Source organism: Lepidochelys kempii, chromosome 1 (genome assembly GCF_965140285.1).
Source record: "Lepidochelys kempii isolate rLepKem1 chromosome 1, rLepKem1.hap1, whole genome shotgun sequence".
NCBI classification, from domain to species: domain Eukaryota; kingdom Metazoa; phylum Chordata; order Testudines; family Cheloniidae; genus Lepidochelys; species Lepidochelys kempii.
The window spans coordinates 322,481,627-322,502,691 of NC_136380.1; the positions used below are offsets into that span (position 1 = coordinate 322,481,627).

Genomic DNA, 21,065 nt, shown 5'->3' on the forward strand with positions numbered 1-21,065 from the left:
TGTGTTTTATAAAACATTTTGAATGACCATACTTTTAAAAAACAAACATGCATACCAATAGATAGTTACAGTGGGCGGGCTGTGAACTCTTGCCAATTGTAACATTCATGGTGTTTCTTACAGTAAATACAGCCATGTAGAAGGGAATACATCATATTCTCAGGTAAGACCAGAAAATGTTAAGGGCCACCACTGCAAAAAGAATTTGTATAAAAAAAAATCTGAACAGCATGAAGACAGAAAAATGTTTTGGTTTTTTTTTTAATCTCAAACAAGTTATATGAGCTAATTCAATAATGGTTTGTGGATGTAAAAATTCAAGCAACAGCACATAAAACTGCTACTTATAAAAACCTGTTACCTATTTGATCTTCTTGATGGGGTTATAAACATACCAAAAAAATAATTTTTACTAACCTCAGTCTGTGGAAATAAAGAAAGACTAAGTTCGTACTATCTGAAGGATGAAAAGTTGTTAAAAAATACCTGTTAGCACAAAGCATTTGTAGGTTTATTTAAATAAAAATTATAATTTATACAATACTTTTTTTAAACAAACAAGATTCTTAAAAAATGTACAGGCAAATTGTTTCATTATTTCAATTCTTCACACAGTGTAAGTCTTTTGTTGAACAAAAGTTACACTGCCAATGCATAATTATTTACAACTTCAAAATAGACAAACTTCAGACATAAAAACTATTTTAACATCCATTCTATTTCAATGATTAGTAATAGAAATTAAATATCAGCCAAAATTTACAGAATTCGATAAAAACTACCAGTTTTCTTTGCAGGAGTTTAAGTTGCCAAAAAAAAAATGTACACATGTTCACCTCTTAACTCTCACGTAAAATATCTTCTCTCTTGGTCTGCATGGACAGTAATAAGGTTTTGCTGCTGGCTTTTTGTGCAATGTTGCCACTTATAAGTAGCTCATTTATAGTCAATCTGACCTCACAAGAGTGATAAAGTACAGAAAAACATGATGTTGTATCTGAACTTTTCATCAGGAATTTGTATTTAAATGGTCACTGATGAATAATAAATGTGGTAAGTTTTCATCTCCCTTTTTTTCTTGAAAGGAACTCAAACTAACCACTACACTTCTAGGAAAGAAGTTAAACCAATTAAATGTGAATGATCCAACAATAAACCACATACATCAACAGAATTACAACAAATGACAGCAAATGAACAATAGTATGGCAAAAACATCACTTTTTGCTGTCAAAAAGTAACTTTACATTAAGTGGCACCACTCAATCTTGAATCAAAAGAAGACTATACTGCATATTGTATGCAGGAAGGTAAATTTTAAATTATTAACCTCAGTGCAATTACACAAGTAAATTATGTATTTGTCACTGCCTCCCAGCATTTCAGGACCCAGGAGAAACAAAAGTGTAGCAATACTCACAAGTAAGAGCACTGAAGTTATTGTTTAGTGCCTTTAATTATGTAACACGAGAGCAGTTACTCTGCAGTAATTCATATAACCTAATGTAAAGTGAACTTTGCAAAATATATACATGAATCTTTAATCAGTTATATTACACATTTTACTCTTTAAAAAAATCCAGTTCATTTTATTTTTATCAGCATGAACCAATGTTGCATTGTAGTTTGCAATAAGTTTACTGCTTTAACAATTTTTTTTAAAGTACATATTGTTGAAGTGCAGATTAATTTTAAAGGACAAATCAGTATTAGTAGGACGGTTATCTTTGTTGACCAAACTAAAGTTTTAAAAAAGTATATTTTCTGTAGGAGGATTCTAAGTCTGGGAAGATGGCAAATGATTTACTATTTCTTTAAAAATGAGTCTTGTTAATTGTCCTGGCATCATCAACACAACAATATTTTAGTCTTTCAGGTACCAGAATATAGGACAATTTTACATACTAGTCAGTCAGTCGGGGGGGGGGGGGAGGAGGGGGGGTTGGGGGTAATAAGTGCAGTTACCAGCAGTTACACTAAAACCACTGCCTTATGATCAGAGTGAAGGTAAAAATTACACGTGAAAATGATACAAAAATAAGAAAAACCACTTGCTCTGTAAAAAATATAATCTTCTGTTTCTTCAAAAAATGACAACCTCACAAACACCCAAGGGATTTTAAGACAAACTGAATGAACTATGAATATGACTAAGTTGTAAATAACATTAAGCTATATTAATGCTTATTTATTCGCCACTTATTGTAATTCATCTGCCACTTTGATCCTTAAAGGAGGCTTTATAAAAGTCTAACTATATAATAAATTGCTGTTGTATAAATGACAATTTCTTCTCTTTAAATCAAATTGCTTTTTAAAAAAAATCTTAAAAATTAAAAGTAATAGTTTTACTTAAATATAAGCCTGTATATGCCAAATGAATATCTATTTGCCAAATGAAAGTAGCTTCAAAATGGTATTTGGTTAACATCCCTGTTATATAGTGGGTAATTGGATCACCTACCAATTTAAATTACACTCTAAACTTTCAAGGCCCTGGTTCAGGAAAACATCCCTCTTCGTACTGTATTTAAGCATGTGCTGAGGTCCATAACTATTCAGGACATTTGAATACATGATTAAGTGATTTCCTGAACTCAGTGCACGGATATTAATTTTAAATTCTTTAAGATGGATTGTGCTACATATTTATACAGCACAGAGCTTTAACATGAACAACTTTGTGCCTTAAATATTCAATTGAGTGAGTCCCAATGCACATGAACTTTAAATACAATATGGAGAAATACTGTCATTAACTATTCATATTAATATTAACATTATCTTCACTGCCACTTCAAATAGGTTTCTACAGTTTCAGAGTGCCATTTTTCCCTGGATCTTTGTATTGTTGTTATCCTTAACTGAATGTAACCCTGGAGTTTGTTTAAAGATCTTCTGTGTAATGATGTCCCATAAAACTTGTTTAAATAGAAAACACATGGCTAAGAAGTGTATTGACTTTAAAATCAACAATTTTTAGATCGGCTAACAGGATTATCTTCTTGATCTGTCTTATGGGAAAGTTTGTGAAATAAAAATACTACTAAATTCAAAAGTGCAGTAGGGAGAAAATATACTGGGGAGCTAGTATACATTCTGCTGTGCCTTTAGGAGAATGCAAATGAAATCCTAAACTCTCAGATGGGCTTTATATTACATGGAATATGCCAAGCTTTCAAAATTTAAAGTAAGACCAATATTATTATATGCGTTGCCCCTCAACAGAGAAAAACTATGGAGAAGGCAGGCACAGTGTCACTGCTCCATTTGACAAAGTCAGGTTCTATTGTTGGAAAAATGGAATACAGAAAGGGGAGATCAAAATAGAATAATTTCTTCTGAAAATAATGTCTTCATTTGTTACATTATCCTGACATTTCTGTTGTAAGGGATTCTCGCAAACCCTCCCCGCCCCCACAATCCCAAATATAAATGAATATATAACATACAAAGCTGATCTCAAGTTTTGCTTGGGTGTAATTATTCCCAACTTCCCCCCGCATCAGAAAAAGATGCTCATTAAATCTTTTTGCATGAACGTACGTGCATCTTGCTACATTATATGTACAAGTACAATTATTGAGCCCTTCCATGACAAATATCAACAGGAATACAAATATATGTTGCCTAACATTTTATGAACAAAGTTTTGATGCCCTCAAAAAACAAGTAGTTCTTTTCTTCCACTTGGGTTGATCAGAAAAGGAAGGTAAGGTTCCAAACATTTCCTTCTGCTTTGTAATGCTGAATTCACTGTACAAGGAATTTGAAACTATGTATGCACCAAAAATTGAATCAGGTCAAACTGTTCAAAAATAAACCCTTTTATAATACAGAAATCAGCAAGAAAAATTGCCTTAATATTAATATTCTTACCAGCTAATAGTGATATTTCGTAGGTGGTGATACTGGTTTGATAAAGTACCCAATTCAGTGATAGTTGTACTCAAGAAACATACACCAGACTATTGTAATGTGTTTCTACTCATGCAAAAACAACAGACAGTGGGCAAAATTAATCCCTGATGATATCAATGGAGGTATCCAAGGGATGAATCTGTCCCAGTGTCTGATATTTAGGCAGTTCTCCAAGTATCGTCCTAGCTTTTAATGTCAGTAAATAAACATTAAAAGTGCTTAATGTGCAAGGCTAATAGTGATGATAGCACTTTCACTGTTTTTTTACAAAAACCTTAAAAACAAACATGAAGGCATATATAAAATACACTTGATTCATGTAACAGATAGACTATAAACCATGTGACAGGAAAAATTATTGCAAAATAGATGAGGATGTTCAATTATTCACTACCAAGTTGTAAAATAAAGTCTCCTCTAGATCGTCTGAAGATAAGATACTAGCTTTCACTGTTCGATGCTGCAGAGATTATTTTCACATACTGGTTGAAAATGGTCTCAAAAGCTTCATCTCTGTGTACCATGGCACCAAACACTAATGGCTACAAGACAAAAACAAAACAAAACAAAAAATGAAACCAAACTATAGGCTAAAGGAAATCAGAAAGTTTCCTGAAGTCTTTAGAAAAAAGTCTGACCAGGTTCTTTCAAATTAACACCCTTCTCCCCCCTTCCTTTTTAATAAGCCTATATTAGATTTTTAGGTTTTTTTGGTCCAGTGAAACAAGCAGGATTCAAATGGAAGTTATAAGGGGCTTTTTCCTAAAAGTTTAAGAATCCGTTCAGTGTTCGATTCCTAAGAAAACCTCCCCCAGGTATTCCATTTCCATCTCCCATTTTCCTCTGCTAGTGCACTGGATCACAACTATCATTTGCACAGAATGTTCATAGATGTTCTGTACCAATTGTTCTTTTTCACTTTCCAACTGTTTGGGACCTATAAAGCCTTCCTGATAACCAGAGACAGAGCTCTTTTAAGATAGTCTTAGGATTTCTAAAATGGTGCAGTGGCACTGAGTTTTAGATCACTAGATTTCCAATTTAAACATCCTGAGTAATTAGTTGTCTATTAAAATTATCTTTAAAAAAAAATAATTTTCAAATGCATGCCCAGGCTCAGCACACTAACTAGCATATGAATCAGAAGGAATCTCTTTACGAGGAAGTAGTTTGATTAGTTATCAAGGTTCAATAATATTTCCCTGCTTATTAAAATGGCTTTTTGTAAACCTGAAATGCTTATTAAAAACTAGATAACGTTCATGACTTTTTAGTTTATAGGTTCTTGGAAAGTCACAACATGACTGAAGCTGGAAAACTTGGTGGATTTCAGCCACGCTTTGGAGGACCTGTCAAAATCATATTGGCCTTCAAACTACCCCAATTATACTACTCTTCAGGTGCATTGTGGACACTGTTACCCCAAGGCACTATATACAGAGAATGTGGCCTCCAGTTTCTAACATGTTTGCAGCAGTGTTACTAACAGCTCCTATGGTTGCCATGAAGAAGGTTGGTAAGAAAATGGTCAATTTAAGTTTGGAGTAAGAAAGCTGTGGGCACCACAGGTGAGGGGATGAAGTAAATCCATTTTAAAACAATGTCAACTATACTATATAATAGATATATTCAGCTTCCAAAATATATTAACCTGAATAAAACATAGCAGAGTGAGAGCAAAAAATTTAAACGCGCACCCCCCCCCCCCCGACACAAGCTATAAAGAAATGGAGGGCATTTATGTTGCTATTAAAACAGAATAGGATCCCTGAGCACTTGAGGGTGCAGTGCAGCAACACAGACAGAGCAGGCTACTTACTTTTTGTGTAGCTGGCGTTGATACTGCAATACCCATCCCTGATCCTGGGAGAACAGAGAGCACTTTGTACTACAAAAAAACAAACGAAGATACTTTACAGGCTGAACAATTACAAAGGGGCATGAAAGAGAATGTGATGTAACCGGTCTACTGTGGATCCTCCCACCCACCTCTGAAGCTTGCCTAAAAGCTGCCTACTTATACTGTTTAAAAGTGTCTATACTGTTTAAAGTGTCAGATGTGGCTGGTATATTTGGCTTAAGTTGGTCCTAACTTAAGCCAAATATATCAATGCAATAAGTTTTCCTTGTACTTTTAACATGTTTGTGCACAGCTTGTTCTAAGATCATTTGTGGAGGTCTGCCTCGGCAAGTGCATTAAGGAGTTCACAGACTGATATGATTAAGGTGAAATATAGATAAGTGACAATTCAGAGGTACGGGAATCATGGCAGGAATCATAGCTTCCTATTGGGCTAAAGAACTCTCATCACGTGAATGCAGTACACTGAAAATCCAACAATGTACTGTACGCTGCCTCTCGTAAGTACTGTAGCAAGAGTGGACCGCTTGAATAGAAACCAAAGCCAAGCAAAAGGAAGTGCCAACAATAATATTCAAGAATGTAAGTTTCTTCTGTGGCATGTTTTTTGTGGGATTGTTCAGTTTTCAGTCTCTTATTCCCTACCACCTAAAGGCCCCACATGAGATTAAACCCTCATTCCTAATGACGAGAGCTGGAGAGCATCTTTGTCACTGTTGGATCAGTATGAAAGAGGGCAGAGGAGAGAGATTACTGGGTTTAAGAAACAGGATTTAAGGAAGTATTTAAAGTAGAGGAAAAGAATACTTAGACAAAATACTGGAGATAGCTGTATGTATGAGAGGCTGGACAAAGATTTGAAATCAAGGGGGAGAAGGGTACGGAGCCGCATTCTGGATGGGGTGGAAGGGGTGAAGCGAGAATCAGGATACAGTAATCCATAGGACAGGGATTTGGTGTGGATCATGATTTTAAGAGAACAGGAAAAGGGTAAAATTTTGCTGACAAAGTTACTGTGATGACATACTAAGAGACAGAAGAGAGAGTCAAGCATAACAGAGGCTGAGAGTTTGAGATGGAAAGGGCAGTTCACCTCTCAGTAGCGATAAAGAGGCCTCAGGAGGAAAGAAGTTCAATTCTGGAGGGACAGATTGAGAAGGAAGTGAAAGGTAACCTGGGTATATCCCACCTAATCAATTCCCTGCCATTTCAGGGGCCACAGGCCTGGCATGGGGACACCTCAGTCTCTCCTGTTCTCTGGTACACAAAAATTTACTTTCCCAAAGTAAAAAATGTACTTTCCCAAAGATTGAAATGCTTTAGTTTAACCCAAGTTATTAGGCGCAAAACAGGGGATGAAATTTAATGGCCTGTGATATATAAAGGGTCTGACTAGTTGATCTAATTGTCACTTCTGGCCTTTAATTCCATGAAATCAAATAGGGAGGAATGAGGATTTCAGGAAACTGAACTAGAAGAACCCAGTTTCCAACTTAGTTTTATATTATAATCAGTCTTCAATAGGAAAAAGACTATTACCAGAGGTATCACCAGAAAAGAACCCTAATGTTTGCATTTGAACTATTATGAGTTCAAAGCACGCCATATAGTCCTGTAAACATCTTTTGCTGGAAGACTCAAGTTGCTTTGCATTATTTCACATTCACCCCAATTTTGCATTAGGAAAACCCCAACGTTCAGTTAAATAGTTTTATGAATTTGTCACCTTTGCTCAGATGATTGCATATCTACTTGCATTATAAAATCTAAAACCCCACCGCCTGATTCTTAAATATACACTCCTTGAAAACAAAGTAAAATTAGCAATGGAACAGAAAAAGTGAACTTCCCAAATTACTATACACTCAACAAAACAGAGACATACCTTTTGAATATCTGTTATCTCCGTTAGTTTAATAACTTTATTTCTCTTAGAAGAGCCAGATTTGGAGCTTTCAAAGCACAAGTAACTGAAGACAAAGGGGAGGAAAAGTGTTTATTTGGTACAATAATCTGAAAACCAAAACTCTTAAAATTCTGCCTTCTTCCAAAGAGCTTTGAAATTCTCTAAATTAAAAACAGCTTTGCAAGGAATTGTGTGAAAAACGTAATTTCCAATTATGATTTTACGTTAAATCAAAAACTTTCATAAATTCCATCAGTTGAACATCTAATTCCTCTGAAGGATCAGTAATCTATTGTATGCACAAATATTTCATACTCATATTCTTACAGTGAAAGTCTATGTAATGAGAACAAACATACAAATCTTAAATGACAGCAAAAGTAGGCCACTGTACTGAAAGTTAAAAAAACCCACCAAATCCATATAACCTCCTCCCCTTCCAAGTGAAAACTAATGAAAAGTTGGACTTAGCTGCACACTACTGTAATGCAGACAAACCTGAAGATATGCTAAAATAATGCTTGAAATTCTAGATGTTAGAAGAATTATTTCCATCACTAGAGGGCACAGTATACAGATAACCTAGGTTTAGTTCCACAAGGTTCTAATACACTGAAGGAATTTCAGTTTAAGATCCCAAACAGCATTGGTAATACCCATTCAGTGTGTGCGGAGAAAACGGTTTTGATTTTGAAACCAAAACTTAACTTACTCAACTGTGTTTTTTGTTTTTAAAGAAGCCATACATTCATTTTTAACGGGGTTTACACAGCACTCAAAATACACAGCAAAACACAGAACATTTGGTAAACTATAATGAGCAACCATTTGTACCGCACTTAATAAAAGTAGCTAGTGCTTTAAATTTTCATAATTTAGTTGTCCCGTTCACCGTAACAAGCGCTAACATACTAAACACTGATGCTACGGTTTCCTCATCTACAAACATTTCGGACACCTAATGCATTTGTTAAATCCTACCATGCTCCAATTTCCAACTGTCCTTACCCTGTACAGTTTCTCTGTATGTTTAGTATTATGAAAAAACATTGTATATCCAAATGTCAGGAGGCTAGGTAGTTTAAAGCTTTTCCTATAGGATTGCATTTAAATTTGCATTTCATTGTTTAACTCTATTTACAAAAGAAAATGAGTTCCCAATAAGTTTGTTCCCCTGTCCTCCCATCCCAAACAATGTACTGCCAAGTGCCAATGACTTACTTTTCTGTAACATAAAGAACCCCATTCCTAATGTAGTCCGTGGGCATCTTCTTGTCTCTGTTAATCAAGCAGCAGCGCCAACCATTTTCACATACTACCAGAAAATACAACACACAAAATCAAATGTGTCAAGGAAAGAGTTTTAGGACAGAAAGAAAGATACAAGTTTTAAAATCAGAGAGATGGCTCCCCATCAATTAGACAGTTCTCCTATAAAAAGCAGCATATTCTACAAATGAAGCTTCATGTATGTGGTGATTGCAAAGCTTTTGCTCTATAGCAAACGTGAAAATCTTTGTTTCAAAGAATGGGTTAAATTACTTCCTCTGAGTTGACTAAGCATCTTTTGTGGTAATACAAATTTGATAGGGGGGAAGAGTGAGCACTGGGTTCTTTCAGAGAATCTTATGGATAAAAGATTAACTTGATCTCCCGTCTATACCAGTTTAGAGTAGATATTATTACAATACAGTTCATTTCTAAATAGTGCTGGGATATGCAGACAAGGGCCCAGACTTCAAATTACATGTCTGACTAATTTAAAAGAGTTAATTTTTCCCACGACTGTAACCTTAATATCTGTACAAATACCTGCCAAAGGACGCTCATTTTCTGATAGGTTAAAGACTTCATAGAAATTGCCTCTTTTGGTGGTATGAAAACGACTACTGTCTTCATCTTTGTTTATTCCAGCTGGGGCACCTGAGCCCACATAACTTCTTGATGATGCTGTTTGAACCTGCAGGGAAATAAATTGGATTAATTTGAACAGCAATATTTAATTGCACTCTTTAAATGATTAGTTAATTATTAATTTTAACTTTCATTTAAAATCAAATTAAAAAGGATAGCTAAAAATAACCTTGAATAGCATTCTTGCTGTCTCCAGCACAAATTGGACTTGGTACAATACCATAGTATTCTTGCTATACCATAATGCACTAATATACCATCTGAAGATAATTTTTAAGGGGTGTTGGTTCACTGCAATTTTATTCTTTAGACAGATGCTGTCTCATGCCTCCAAAAAACATTCTGCAAGAGGCATCTGTATTTAAATACAGTCTCTGCACACCAAGGAGTGTGATTAGATGTGGATATGTCACTGCACACAACCCAAATTAATTTGCTAGGAGGGACTTCCCCACGCCCAGTTAATATATAACCAGTAGCAGTATTTAAGATTTGTCTTCGAGACATAAAAACCAAACCCAGAACACTCAGTCTAAATAAAGAACAAAAAAAGCAAACATTAAAAGCACACACAAAATAGCATTGGCTCATTATGAACACAAATGCCCAAATTGAAAGCAAGTTTTCCACACTAAGATCCATACCTTTTCATGCCCTGACAGCTAGCAGGAAAAGAAACAACAAACACAAATGTGACAGTGACAAAAGAAAAAAAGTGAAATCTATTTAACAGTATCATATACAGAATAAAACATAAATTGAATGAAGCTGCAAGATCTTACTCACATACCAAGAAATTGCACACAATGAATGCAATTTAAAACAAGTTATCAGTGGTTAGAGCACACCATTTTAATTTATTCATATTATCTTAGGGTGGGCTGGCCTTCCAACTTTGGAAGCTGATCTGAATTTCCCAGGCTAACACTCTTAAAACTGGCATGGTTATTATTGAACACCGATGATAGGAATGGAGATTTCTCAAACATCATGTTCTAAAGCAAAATCAACTTTCAAACAAAGCTCCTAAGTCATTGGATGCTGCCCCATAATAAAGGGCGAGATCCACAAAGCGACTTAGGCAGCTAACAGCCACTTCAGGCACCTAAATCCAACATTTAGGTACCCCCTTTGATCCTTGAAGCCCCTACTCAGCTGTTGCCTAACCCTAGTAGGCATCTGCAAAACTGCTTAAGTCCTGATGCCGCCGAACTGCTCTGAATCCTAGTCCAGGTGGGATTCTCAAACGAGGCATTCCCTCTCCTAGTTATCTGCAGAACCCAATCCAAGGGGCCTGCTCAGAGCACAGGCCATACACAAAAGACAGCCGGGGATGCACATATCGGGAATTTTTGTGGCTAGCTGCGGGGTTCATGATTAATATCCAGTAGCCCAATGGTTTGGAGTACTCGCCCAGCATACGGAACACAAGTTCAAATCCCCACTCAGTCAGATTTGGAGCAAGAAATTGAACCTGACTCTCCCACATCCTAGGTGAGAACTCTAACCACTGGGCTACTGGCTACAGGGGACCTCTCTCTCATTTTTTGCCAGAAAGGGCTGACCTGGCTTAGGTGCCTAACTCAAGGAGAGGATTCATAGCTGGGAATCCCGAGCGCAGGGAGTCATAGAATCATAGAATATTAGGGTTGGAAGAGATCTCAGGAGGTCATCTAGTCCAATCCTCTGCTCAAAGAAGGACCAACACCAACTAAATCATCCCAGCCAAGGCCTTCTCAAGCCGGGCCTTAAAAACCTCTAAGGATGGAGGTTCCACCACCTCCCTAGTGAAATAGTGTTTCCTAATATCCAACCTAGATGTCCCACGCTGCAATTTGAGACCATTCCTTCTTATTCTGTCATCTGCCACAACTGAGAAAAGCCTAGCTCCATCCTCTTTGGAACCCCCCTTCAGGTAGTTGAAGGCTGCTATCAAATCCCCCCCCCACTCTTCTCTTCTGTAGACTAACCCCAGTTCCCTCAGCCTCTCCTTGTAAGTTATGTGCCTCAACTCCCTAATAATTTTCGTTGCCCTCCACTGGACTCTCTCCAATTTGTCCACATCCCATCTGTAGTGGGAGGACCAAAAATGGACAATACTCCAGGTGTAGCCTTACCAGTGTCAAATAGAGGGGAATAATCACTTCCCTCGATCTGCTGGCAATACTCCTACTAATACAGTCCAACATGCCATTGGCCTTCTTGGCAACGAGAGCACACTGCAGACTCATATCCAGCTTCTCGTCCACTGTAATCCCCAGGTCCTTTTCTGCAGAACTGCTGCTTAGCCAGTTGGTCCCCAGCCTATAGCAGGGATTCTTATAGGTCCCCAGCCTATAAGTGCAGGACTCTGTACTTGTCCTTGTTGAACCTCATCAAATTTCTTTTGGCCCAATCCTCCAATTTGTCTAGGTCACTCTGGACCCTATCCCTACCCTCCAGTGTATCTACCTCTCCCCGCAGTTTAGTGTCATCTGCGAACTTGCTAAGGGTGCAATTCATCCCATCATCCAGATCATTAACAAAGATGTTGAAAAAAAACGGCCCCAGAACTGACCCCTGGGGCACTCCGCTTGATACCGGCTGCCAACTAGACATCGAGCCGTTGATCACCACCTGTTGAGCCCAACGATTTACCCAGCTTTCTATCCACCAGTCATCTCCCTCTGCCTCAGAGTTAGGTGCCTAGCTCCCTTTGAGGGTGCGATTTGGCATTTCCTACAAGCTAGCTTTGGTGGCTCCCCGCTCAGTTTTCTGACTTCTGAGAATCCCCTTCTCGAGTGTGTGATTCTTCCCATACATTGTAAAGGGAGCTCAGGCACCTAAGTAAGTGCTCTGACTTCTGTCTGCAAGCAGGGCACCTAAGAATTAGGCATTGCAAGTCTTGTGGCGCTTTGTGGATCTAGCCCAAAGCCTGAATTCTGACAAGGCAGCACAAACACAGCTGAATTTGGAAAGCTTTCTTGCACTTTATTTTCTTATGTCTTGACTGGTAGCACAATGCACAGTTCTACAGGCTGGCATTTCTCACAGAAATTACACATGAAGGGCTCCATTCTCATCACCCACATGCATCACCAGCTGAGTAATGCACACATGCCCGACATGTGGGTGCAGGATTGAGCCCTTAATCTATAAAGAGACAATCCTGGGAAGAGTTGACTACCCTCTGCTGCTTCTGATTTCTCTGTAAGTTCATGGTACTCTCAGTATTGAGCCCTACAAGATGAAAAAATTCAAAACGAATGACATCTGTGCACTGAAACTGAATCAAGTTTTACAAAACAGCTAAGCAGACATGGGCTATTTATCATCTTGCCTTTAGGGTTATTGTAGTACAAGGATGCCTCAGTGGAAAAGGATAGGAAAGAATAAAAAAGCAGTAAAGTGCAAGTCTCTCACTCGTAGTACATGGACTGTATTATATCCTCATTCTCAGCCCCTTGAGCAAGCAGCTGGTTTAATGTTAGCACTACTTTTAAACAGAGCATGAGTCCTCCTGTCAGAGATTCAGAAAAGTCTTGAGTCATGAACATTTTATCCTCAGTTAAGGATTGTGTGGAGGGTAGATGGGTTTGGGATAAAATTGGCTACCATTTTTGGTTTCATTCAGTAATTTTACAGATTGGATCCATAGCCAGGTTTGTTAAACCTGACAATGACTTTCTCTACGAGTGCTAGTGGTTAATTTAGAAACCAGACACTATCAAAGTGGGGAAAGCGGGGGGCAGGGGAGGAATCACATCTATTGGAAAATATTGTACTTTTAGAAAAACTAGTATTTTAAAAATCTTTCAGATAACAAAAGAGATAATACTGTTCTTTAAAGGTTGATTATAGTCCTATAAATCAGTGGTTCTCAAACTGTGGTCTGTGGATGCCTGAGGGTCCGTAGATTATGCTTAAGGGGTCAGTGAAAGGTTGTCATTACCATAGAAAAGTGATTTTCAGACTGTGGTCCACAAACTATGTCTACGATTTCCAAAGGGGTGTTACCTCCATTTGAAATTTTTTAGGGGTCTGCAAATGAAAACAGGTTGAGAACCACTGCTATAAATGATTGTCAGAGTACTCAGATATTACGGTAAGGGGCACTATACAAAATTCTAAGATAAAATTCTATTTCCATCTAGCTCTATTTCACGTAAGCATTCCTTGTAAGTACATCTTCAGCAAAGTTTTACTGAGCTTGGCAGTGTTCACAACAAGTATGTGGAAAAGCATGTTGCATTCCAACTTGCTTCATGAATCAGCAAAGTTATTGTTTCTTATTCCAAGAACTGTACTGCTAGTAATTATGTACAAAGCAGAATAAGATTGCAGTTTATATTAATGGTACATGTATCAATAGTTTATAAAAGAGTTAATAATGTTTTAATAAATGGTTAATCAATTGTTAAAGCCCAAAATGTTGAAGGCTCTTTATGACCATGGGTTTATACTCATCTACCATGTTTTTTACTGAAGAACTTATAACCATCTCTATAAGACATACTAGTTATATCTAGCATTCTTACAACCATCTATTAATCATTTATTAAACTACACTATTAAACTTAAACTATTTATTATCCCATGTGTACTTTTAAGTGTCACAGTGATTCTTTATCTAGGTAACCCAAATAGCACATGGTAAATAGGCCTAATGGCCTGTGATGGGATGTTAGATGGGTGGGATCTGAGTTACCCAGGAAAGAATTTTCTGTAGTATCTGGCAGGTGAATCTTGCCTCTATACTCAGGGTTTAGCTGATCGCCATGTTTGGGGTTGGGAAGGAATTTTCCTCCAGGGCAGATTGGAAGAGGCCCTGGAGGTTTTTCGCCTTCCTCTGTAGCATGGGGCATGAGTCACTTCCTGGAGGATTCTCTTCTCCTTGAAATCTTTAAACTACGATTTGAGGACTTCAATAGCTCAGACATAGATGAGAGGTTTTTCGCAGGAGTGGATGGGTGAAGTTCTGTGGCCTGTGTTGTGCAGGAGCTCAGACTAGATGATCATAATGGTCCCTTCTGACCCTAGTATCTATGAAATAGCACATTGAGTATTCACTTCTGGCATATGGAAAAAAACCCTTGTTTTTACTTGTGATGTAAGCAAATTTCTTATAAAAATACAGATTAATATGGATACCTATATGTTATTTTTAGTAATTTTTCTGGTTATAAACATTAGAACCCCCAAACCCTCCACCCTTTTTTTTGTTTTAACTAAAAGAAAATTCTTTGTCCACAAAAAAGCAAGTCACTTTATGAATATTGGGACCCTGGATTTAAAAATAAAGACACGTCAGACCGCCATTGAAGTATGAACGCTGAAATTAGGTGTAACAATTACCTACCCCTCCCTCAATGTGCTCTAGTCACTGGGGGGGGGGGGGGGGGAGAAAAAAAAAGAAAAAAAAAGAAGTGGACTTTGCCTGATATGTAAAAACATGAAACTTTACTTACCCGTCTTGACACTGTAGCATTAGACCTTTCTTTGAGTTGAGGATCTGTAGGCAAATTTGTCCAGATGATATAAGGAGTATCATACTTAGCTCGAAGTCTTGGGCATCGTTTGAAGATAAAATCAATAAGGAAAAACTTAATTCCAGCATAAAGTCCTGAACAATTGAAAAAAATCTGTTTTTAGCAAACACAGTAACTGGCATTAAGATTGTCAGATTTTCCATCACTTTTCCATAAAGTCCATCTATAAACCATATTTTTGCAATTATATTTCTAATCGATGTTGTATAAAAAATATAGCACACCCACATACACACTTTCATCTCACAAAAGTAATTTAAGTGGAGAACGTGGGAGCTACAACTGCAAGATCTCTGCAGCTATAATTTTGGTTTCTTTGCATAAGTTTAGTATTTAATGCTGAGAAGCGTTAAAAAAAATTCAAACATCCATCTGCTGTTTTCAGAACAAAACCGAGAAACTTGAGAGATGCCCTTTTGCCTATTTTTCTATTAAAACAGTAATCCCCTATAATAATCTAAATAGTAACAGAGAGCTCTTGGACAGCTGATTATGTCCTTTTATCTTACACAAAAGATCCTCTTCCTTTATGCTAGGTTACTGAACATATTTCAAACCTCTAATCTCTTAACAGAGACTAATGATTTTAAAAGGAGTCTTCAGAGTGAGTGAAATCTCATTCTGAAAGCCAATGGAAAAAAAATTCCAGCCAGTCAATTCAATCAGCATATAAAGTGACCCAATATGTGTAGTAGGTGTTTAATCTAATGCAGCAATGTAAAGTCAATGCCACATTTAAAATATTACCTACAGTTTAAGAACTGCACACGACAGTCACAAGCTTCATTACAGATACATGGTAGCAGGGGTGCTGGAACAATTTGTATAGTGGGGGAGCTGAGAGCCAGTGAACCAAACTGTAAACCCTGTACATAACGGAAACCACTTCAAGCTGGGGGGGTGTGGTAGCACCCCTAACACTCCTAATTCCAGCACCTGTGCATGGTGGGCACTCCTAATTCGTAGGGCATGGTTACATGTTACACAGAAGAGGCTTTTCTCTCCTGATTTCTCATTTCAAAAACACCCCACCTCTCCCCCCCATACTTCAGGAGCTTAGTATACTGAACGCAGCAGCCAAAAAGCATCCTTGGCCACTGCTCACACAGCTTTCCTTCCTATTCAAACCCCCTACTGACTACCCCTGGCCAAACCAATCAAATATAAAGAGGGACAAATGTAAAGGGACAACTTTGCCCCTACTGTTATTGTCCAATATGTCCTCGTTCTACCAACGAGGTCACTGCTCTTTTTTTTCCCACATATTCTCAGCTTCATGACTTCTTCCCTGCTGCCCGCCATGCCTCACACTTACATCCCAAGTTGCCACAGATTTTCAGGAAGTGTGTAAAACAGAGAGGCCTTCAAACTCTAGCCCAGTGTTTTTCAAACCGTGGGTCGCGACCGAGTACTGGGTTGCCTTGCTCTGGTCAGCACTGCTGACTGCAACGTTAAAAGTCCCATCAGCGGTGCTGCCCAGCTAAGGCAGCCTACCTTTTCTGACACCGCGCTGCACCCCAGAAACGGCCAGCAGCGGGTCTGGCTTCTAGGTGGGAGGCCATGGGGCTCCGCGTGCTGCCCCCGCCCTGAGCACTGGCTCCTCACTCCCATTGGCTGGAAACTGGCCAATGGGAGCTGGGGGTGGGGGAGGAAACAGTGCCTGCAGGAGAGAGTCACGCTTCTGCCTAGGAGCCGGATCTGTTGCTGACTGCTTCCAGGATGCAGCACAGTCCGCGGTGCCAGGAGAGGAGGGAAGCCTGCCTGTGCACACCGGCTGCACCACTGACCTGGAGCTGCTGGAGGTAAGTCCGCGCCCCAACCCCACGTCCCAATCCCCTGCCCCAGGCCTGAGCCCCCAAACCCGGAGTCCTTTCCTGCACCCCAAACTCCTCACCCTTGGCCCCACCCCAGAGCCTTCACCCCCAGCTCAGAGCCCCTGACCCCCCTCCTGTACCCCAACTACCTGCCCCAGCCCTAAGCCCCCCCAAACCCAGAAGCCCTTCCTGCATCCCAACCCCTCCATCCCTGGTCCCACCCCAGAGCCTGCACTCCCAGCCCAGAGCCCTAACCCCCTCCTGCACCCCAACCCCCAGCCCTGAGCCCCTCCCCCAGAAACCCCTCATACCCAGCTCTGCTGGGTCACGGGCATCAGCAATTTTCTTCAACTGGGTCCCCAGAAAAAGAGTTTGAAAACCATTGCTCTAACCCATGTCAATAGCATATCATCACCATGCCTATTTTGTACAACATCCCCCACTTCTCAAAGTTACCATTCACTAGCTCTCCTAGTACATTGTCTATTCTGTCTTCTAGACTGTGTGCCTCATGGGGCAGGGACTGTGCCTTTATTCTGTGTATCTTACACAGTGCCAAGAACAATGCTGATGCTTTAGTAAATATGGTGCTTTAATGTATGGACTTAAGTTTTGAAGGAAGGATGACATTATCAAAACATTTTCTTCTTAAACTGGATGGTATTTCAAGAAACAAATTCTAAAATGTAAAGAGCTACATCTATCCTATGATATAAACATCATATATGTAATTTTTACCCATTGCAAGCCCTATAATCCTGTAGGGAAAGAAGCAGGATGCAATAAAAGCTGCCCATAGAACAATATATAGCTTCTGTGTTATTTCTGGCTGGACCCACATGAACAAGCTGTAAAAACAAAACAGAAATAATTGTTACAGCATTTTGTTTTCAGCTGGTCAGAGGTTGTTCAAATGGTTTATTTAGGAGAAAAAGAAAAATATAAACTTACTTCTTGATTTTTTCCAATATGTCTGCCATTTTGCCAAATAGGTTCTGCATTAAAAGCAAGAGACAGTTAATTTGCAATATACTTTTTGCCTGCAGAGAACTTTGCTTTCCACCAGTTTCAGTTATTTTCTATGTTAAGTGATTCTTGAAAGCCAACCACTTAGTTTCTTCTGGCTTTAGTTAAAAGTCTAGAGAATTATGAAATATGCACTATTAACAACATGCATGTTTTCCCTTTAAAATTTATTTAATCAGCATTCAGGGGATTTCCATTTTGTTGTATACCTTGTTCTTCAATTTCTGACCTATTAATCACTGGTTATTTAAAGAAAGTGGAAGGAATTGCTTAACTTTATTGTTACGGTTGGAAAATGCGTACGTCCTGGTCATAGTTTCAGAATAATGGAGAGGTCAAAAGACAAACTACGTAAGTAGACAACACGTCAAATCTGAACTAATAGGTTTTGGATGGGACTAGAATTTTGGGAAGTCGTTATTGTATGTGTCATGGTTTGACCATTGGCTTCTTTGGTTTGGAGTCAGAACCCACCTCTCTCATGAGGGTGGTGGATCTATTTGAATGGTACACTCTTTGAAGCAGATTGAGCCTGCTAGATTCTGATAGCTCTGATGAAGAACACTGTTTATCCAATACGTAACCACTCTACTGATGGCCTAGTAGAATTTTCTAAAGATCATTTTTCCTTGACCCTTGCTATTGAGGCACCATAAAATACATAGTTTTCAATAGATCCCACATTAGGCTCTACTAAACATACTGAGGGCATGGTCTCTGACTGTTGTGGGAGAAATAGATAAATAGTACATTGATGTTGGCATCAATGATAACAGAGAAGGATGAGGGTCTGGGGGTGAGGAGAGATGAAAAAAGACAGATGTGAATAAATGAGGGGCAGAATTACACAGGAACTGGAAGACAGACAAGCAGCTTCAACTTGATGCAGCAGGGGAGAAAGTAGGGGAGAGGGTAGAGGCATTCAAGGTATTGTGAGAAAAACAATGAGCCAGGAAAGTTCTTAGCAGCCATGCTTTGTACAGAACAGAGGGGTGGATGTAGGTGTCAGGGAGGCCAAGGAAGTTGCTGGAGATGATCAGGGCATGAATGCGAATTTTAGCTGTTGGGTAAGAAAGGATGTCAGACCATAGTGGTGTGGATGAAGAGGTAGTAGAATTTGGAGACTGCCTGGAAGGTGTTGGCTGAGGAGGAGGAGGGAGGAGTTGATGATTCCCTTCAGGCTTAAGTTACACGACAGATGGTAGTGTGTTCAACAATCACAGAGAATGGGGTGAGCACAGAGGCTGTGGGATGAAAGATAAGGAGTTCAGGTATGATCAATTCAAGATGATGGCAAGACATTTAGGAGGAAATGTCAGACTCCCTAAATGAAGCTGCATGTCTGTGTCATCTCAAGATTACAATACTGCAACATGGGTCTACATCTTGGGAGCATTAGCTACAGTTAAATAAAGCTAGTGCAGAATGCAGCAGCTCACTTATTAATCAAGTTTTCATAAAGAGCACATTGCACCAAGGAAGCCCAGAACAGAGCGTGAATGCATATTAACCACGAGGTGGCATTTAAAGTGTTAGTTTAAGTTATTAACTTTCCCCAGGAGGCCACCTATTTCCAGCTTTTTTTAAAAAAGTAAGGGATGGTGGTTGAAGATGGTGGGCTCTTATAGGGGGTTATTATTTTACTATTCTGGGTTAATATTATTGGTCTGGATGGCCAGGAAGTTCACTTACAGCAGTTTGTATGTTGGATTTTATTTCTTTTTATAGTTTATTTGAAGTTTTCTTATCTACTTCAGCATGCGGTTTTCATAAAATCGAAAGCGGTTTAGCATGATTCCTACCTCTCCACAGGGTATTTCTTTTAAATATGTAAGGGTACAAGAGATTACGAGGTAAATTAATTTGTTCTGACCCATTTTCACACATTGTACACTACGTTCTTTCAAGATGTATCCTCTCTTTATTCAGGAAACACAGACAAAGTCTGAATGGAGTACAGTACCTGTGCTTTTTGTGCCACATCTAGAACAAGCTGAAACTTTTCTGACACTGTCAGGTCTTCCTTTGGAGGTTCCTTGGACAAGACAAAAAAAATCCAATTAAATTTAACTTTCAGCTTGGTCACTGCTCTTTATATTTTAGAAAACTGCTAGTGACAAAAATAAAAATATTTAATATACAATAAAGCCACCGAGTGTGCATCCTGTATCCTGAATTTACGACATTCCACTTACGGGTTTTAGCTCTTCTGTGGCTAGCCATGATTTGTATTAGCAGTAGCTAACTAACAAATTGCTCTCCTCTGACCTAGACAAATGTTGTGCAAATTTGTTGCCCTTCCTGCTCTAGATACTAATCATTTACATTTCTGTTTAAAAACTATTTAGTAAAGTTATACGTCTAGAAACTTATGATAAAAATAAATATCTTCTGTCATTTAAGACCACAAGGTTTTCCCTGGAACCCCAAAATCCTCAATACATCTTACTGAAAAGGTTTGTCATTCAAATAGCTCTTTATCTATTATCAATAGTTGTTCCCAGAACTCTTGCAGATAGTGTAAATTTCTGGGCTGTTTAAATCAAGTCAATATTAATTTTCACATACTGAAAGCTACTGACAGCTTCACGCTGTTACAGTGGACTTTCAACAGCAGTATAAGCAAGTTTCCTGAACTGAAAAGTCCACTGGATTCAACTGTGAGACTTCTACCAAATCTCAGTTTAAACCAGAAATTCAATTTACACTTTCATTTATGACACTGCCAACGTTTTCCAGTAAAAAAACAAACAGAAAAACAAAACAAAAAACAACCCACAACCAACGTTGGCTTCGAAAGTGCAAGTAAGAAAGACCAAAGAGTGGCAATAGCTGTGTATTTTTACATCCTCCCAAATTGAATGATGAAAAACGGGAAAATCCTTTGAAAGGACAATTTTCACATAGGCATTTCTGTGTGTGTTTTGGAATAGCATTACAACATGCAGTGCAAAATGAGGATTAAAGACTTACAATGGGCTCAGAAACTTCAGGCACAATGCTCCACTGTATTCTCCAACCCCTAAAAGTCAAACAAACAAACTATGTAGATATCTCTTCTCCACAAGTCTACCAAGCAGGGTTTAAAATGCTTT

At 38.6% G+C, this 21,065-nt stretch overlaps 1 protein-coding gene across 6 annotated transcripts in view; it reads right to left on the reverse strand.

Annotated features, from left to right (window-relative positions):
- Window positions 1-489: 489 nt before the first annotated feature.
- GRAMD4 (GRAM domain containing 4) overlaps window positions 490-21,065 on the reverse strand; it is a 146,948-nt gene continuing 126,372 nt past the window's right edge. For 4 of the 6 annotated variants that reach the window (XM_073328371.2, XM_073328370.2, XM_073328368.2 and 1 more), the window contains 11 exons: window positions 20,944-20,992; window positions 19,934-20,005; window positions 17,896-17,939; window positions 17,683-17,792; window positions 15,050-15,204; window positions 10,247-10,264; window positions 9,501-9,648; window positions 8,910-9,003; window positions 7,668-7,752; window positions 5,741-5,809; window positions 490-4,463 (listed from right to left, as the gene is read on the reverse strand). In XM_073328371.2, the coding sequence (XP_073184472.1) occupies window positions 4,362-4,463; window positions 5,741-5,809; window positions 7,668-7,752; window positions 8,910-9,003; window positions 9,501-9,648; window positions 10,247-10,264; window positions 15,050-15,204; window positions 17,683-17,792; window positions 17,896-17,939; window positions 19,934-20,005; window positions 20,944-20,992 (946 nt within the window). In that variant the 3' untranslated portion in view covers window positions 490-4,361. The remainder of the gene's footprint in view (window positions 4,464-5,740; window positions 5,810-7,667; window positions 7,753-8,909; window positions 9,004-9,500; window positions 9,649-10,246; window positions 10,265-15,049; window positions 15,205-17,682; window positions 17,793-17,895; window positions 17,940-19,933; window positions 20,006-20,943; window positions 20,993-21,065) is intronic. The other 2 variants (XM_073328373.2, XM_073328369.2) reach the window with 1 other exon arrangement.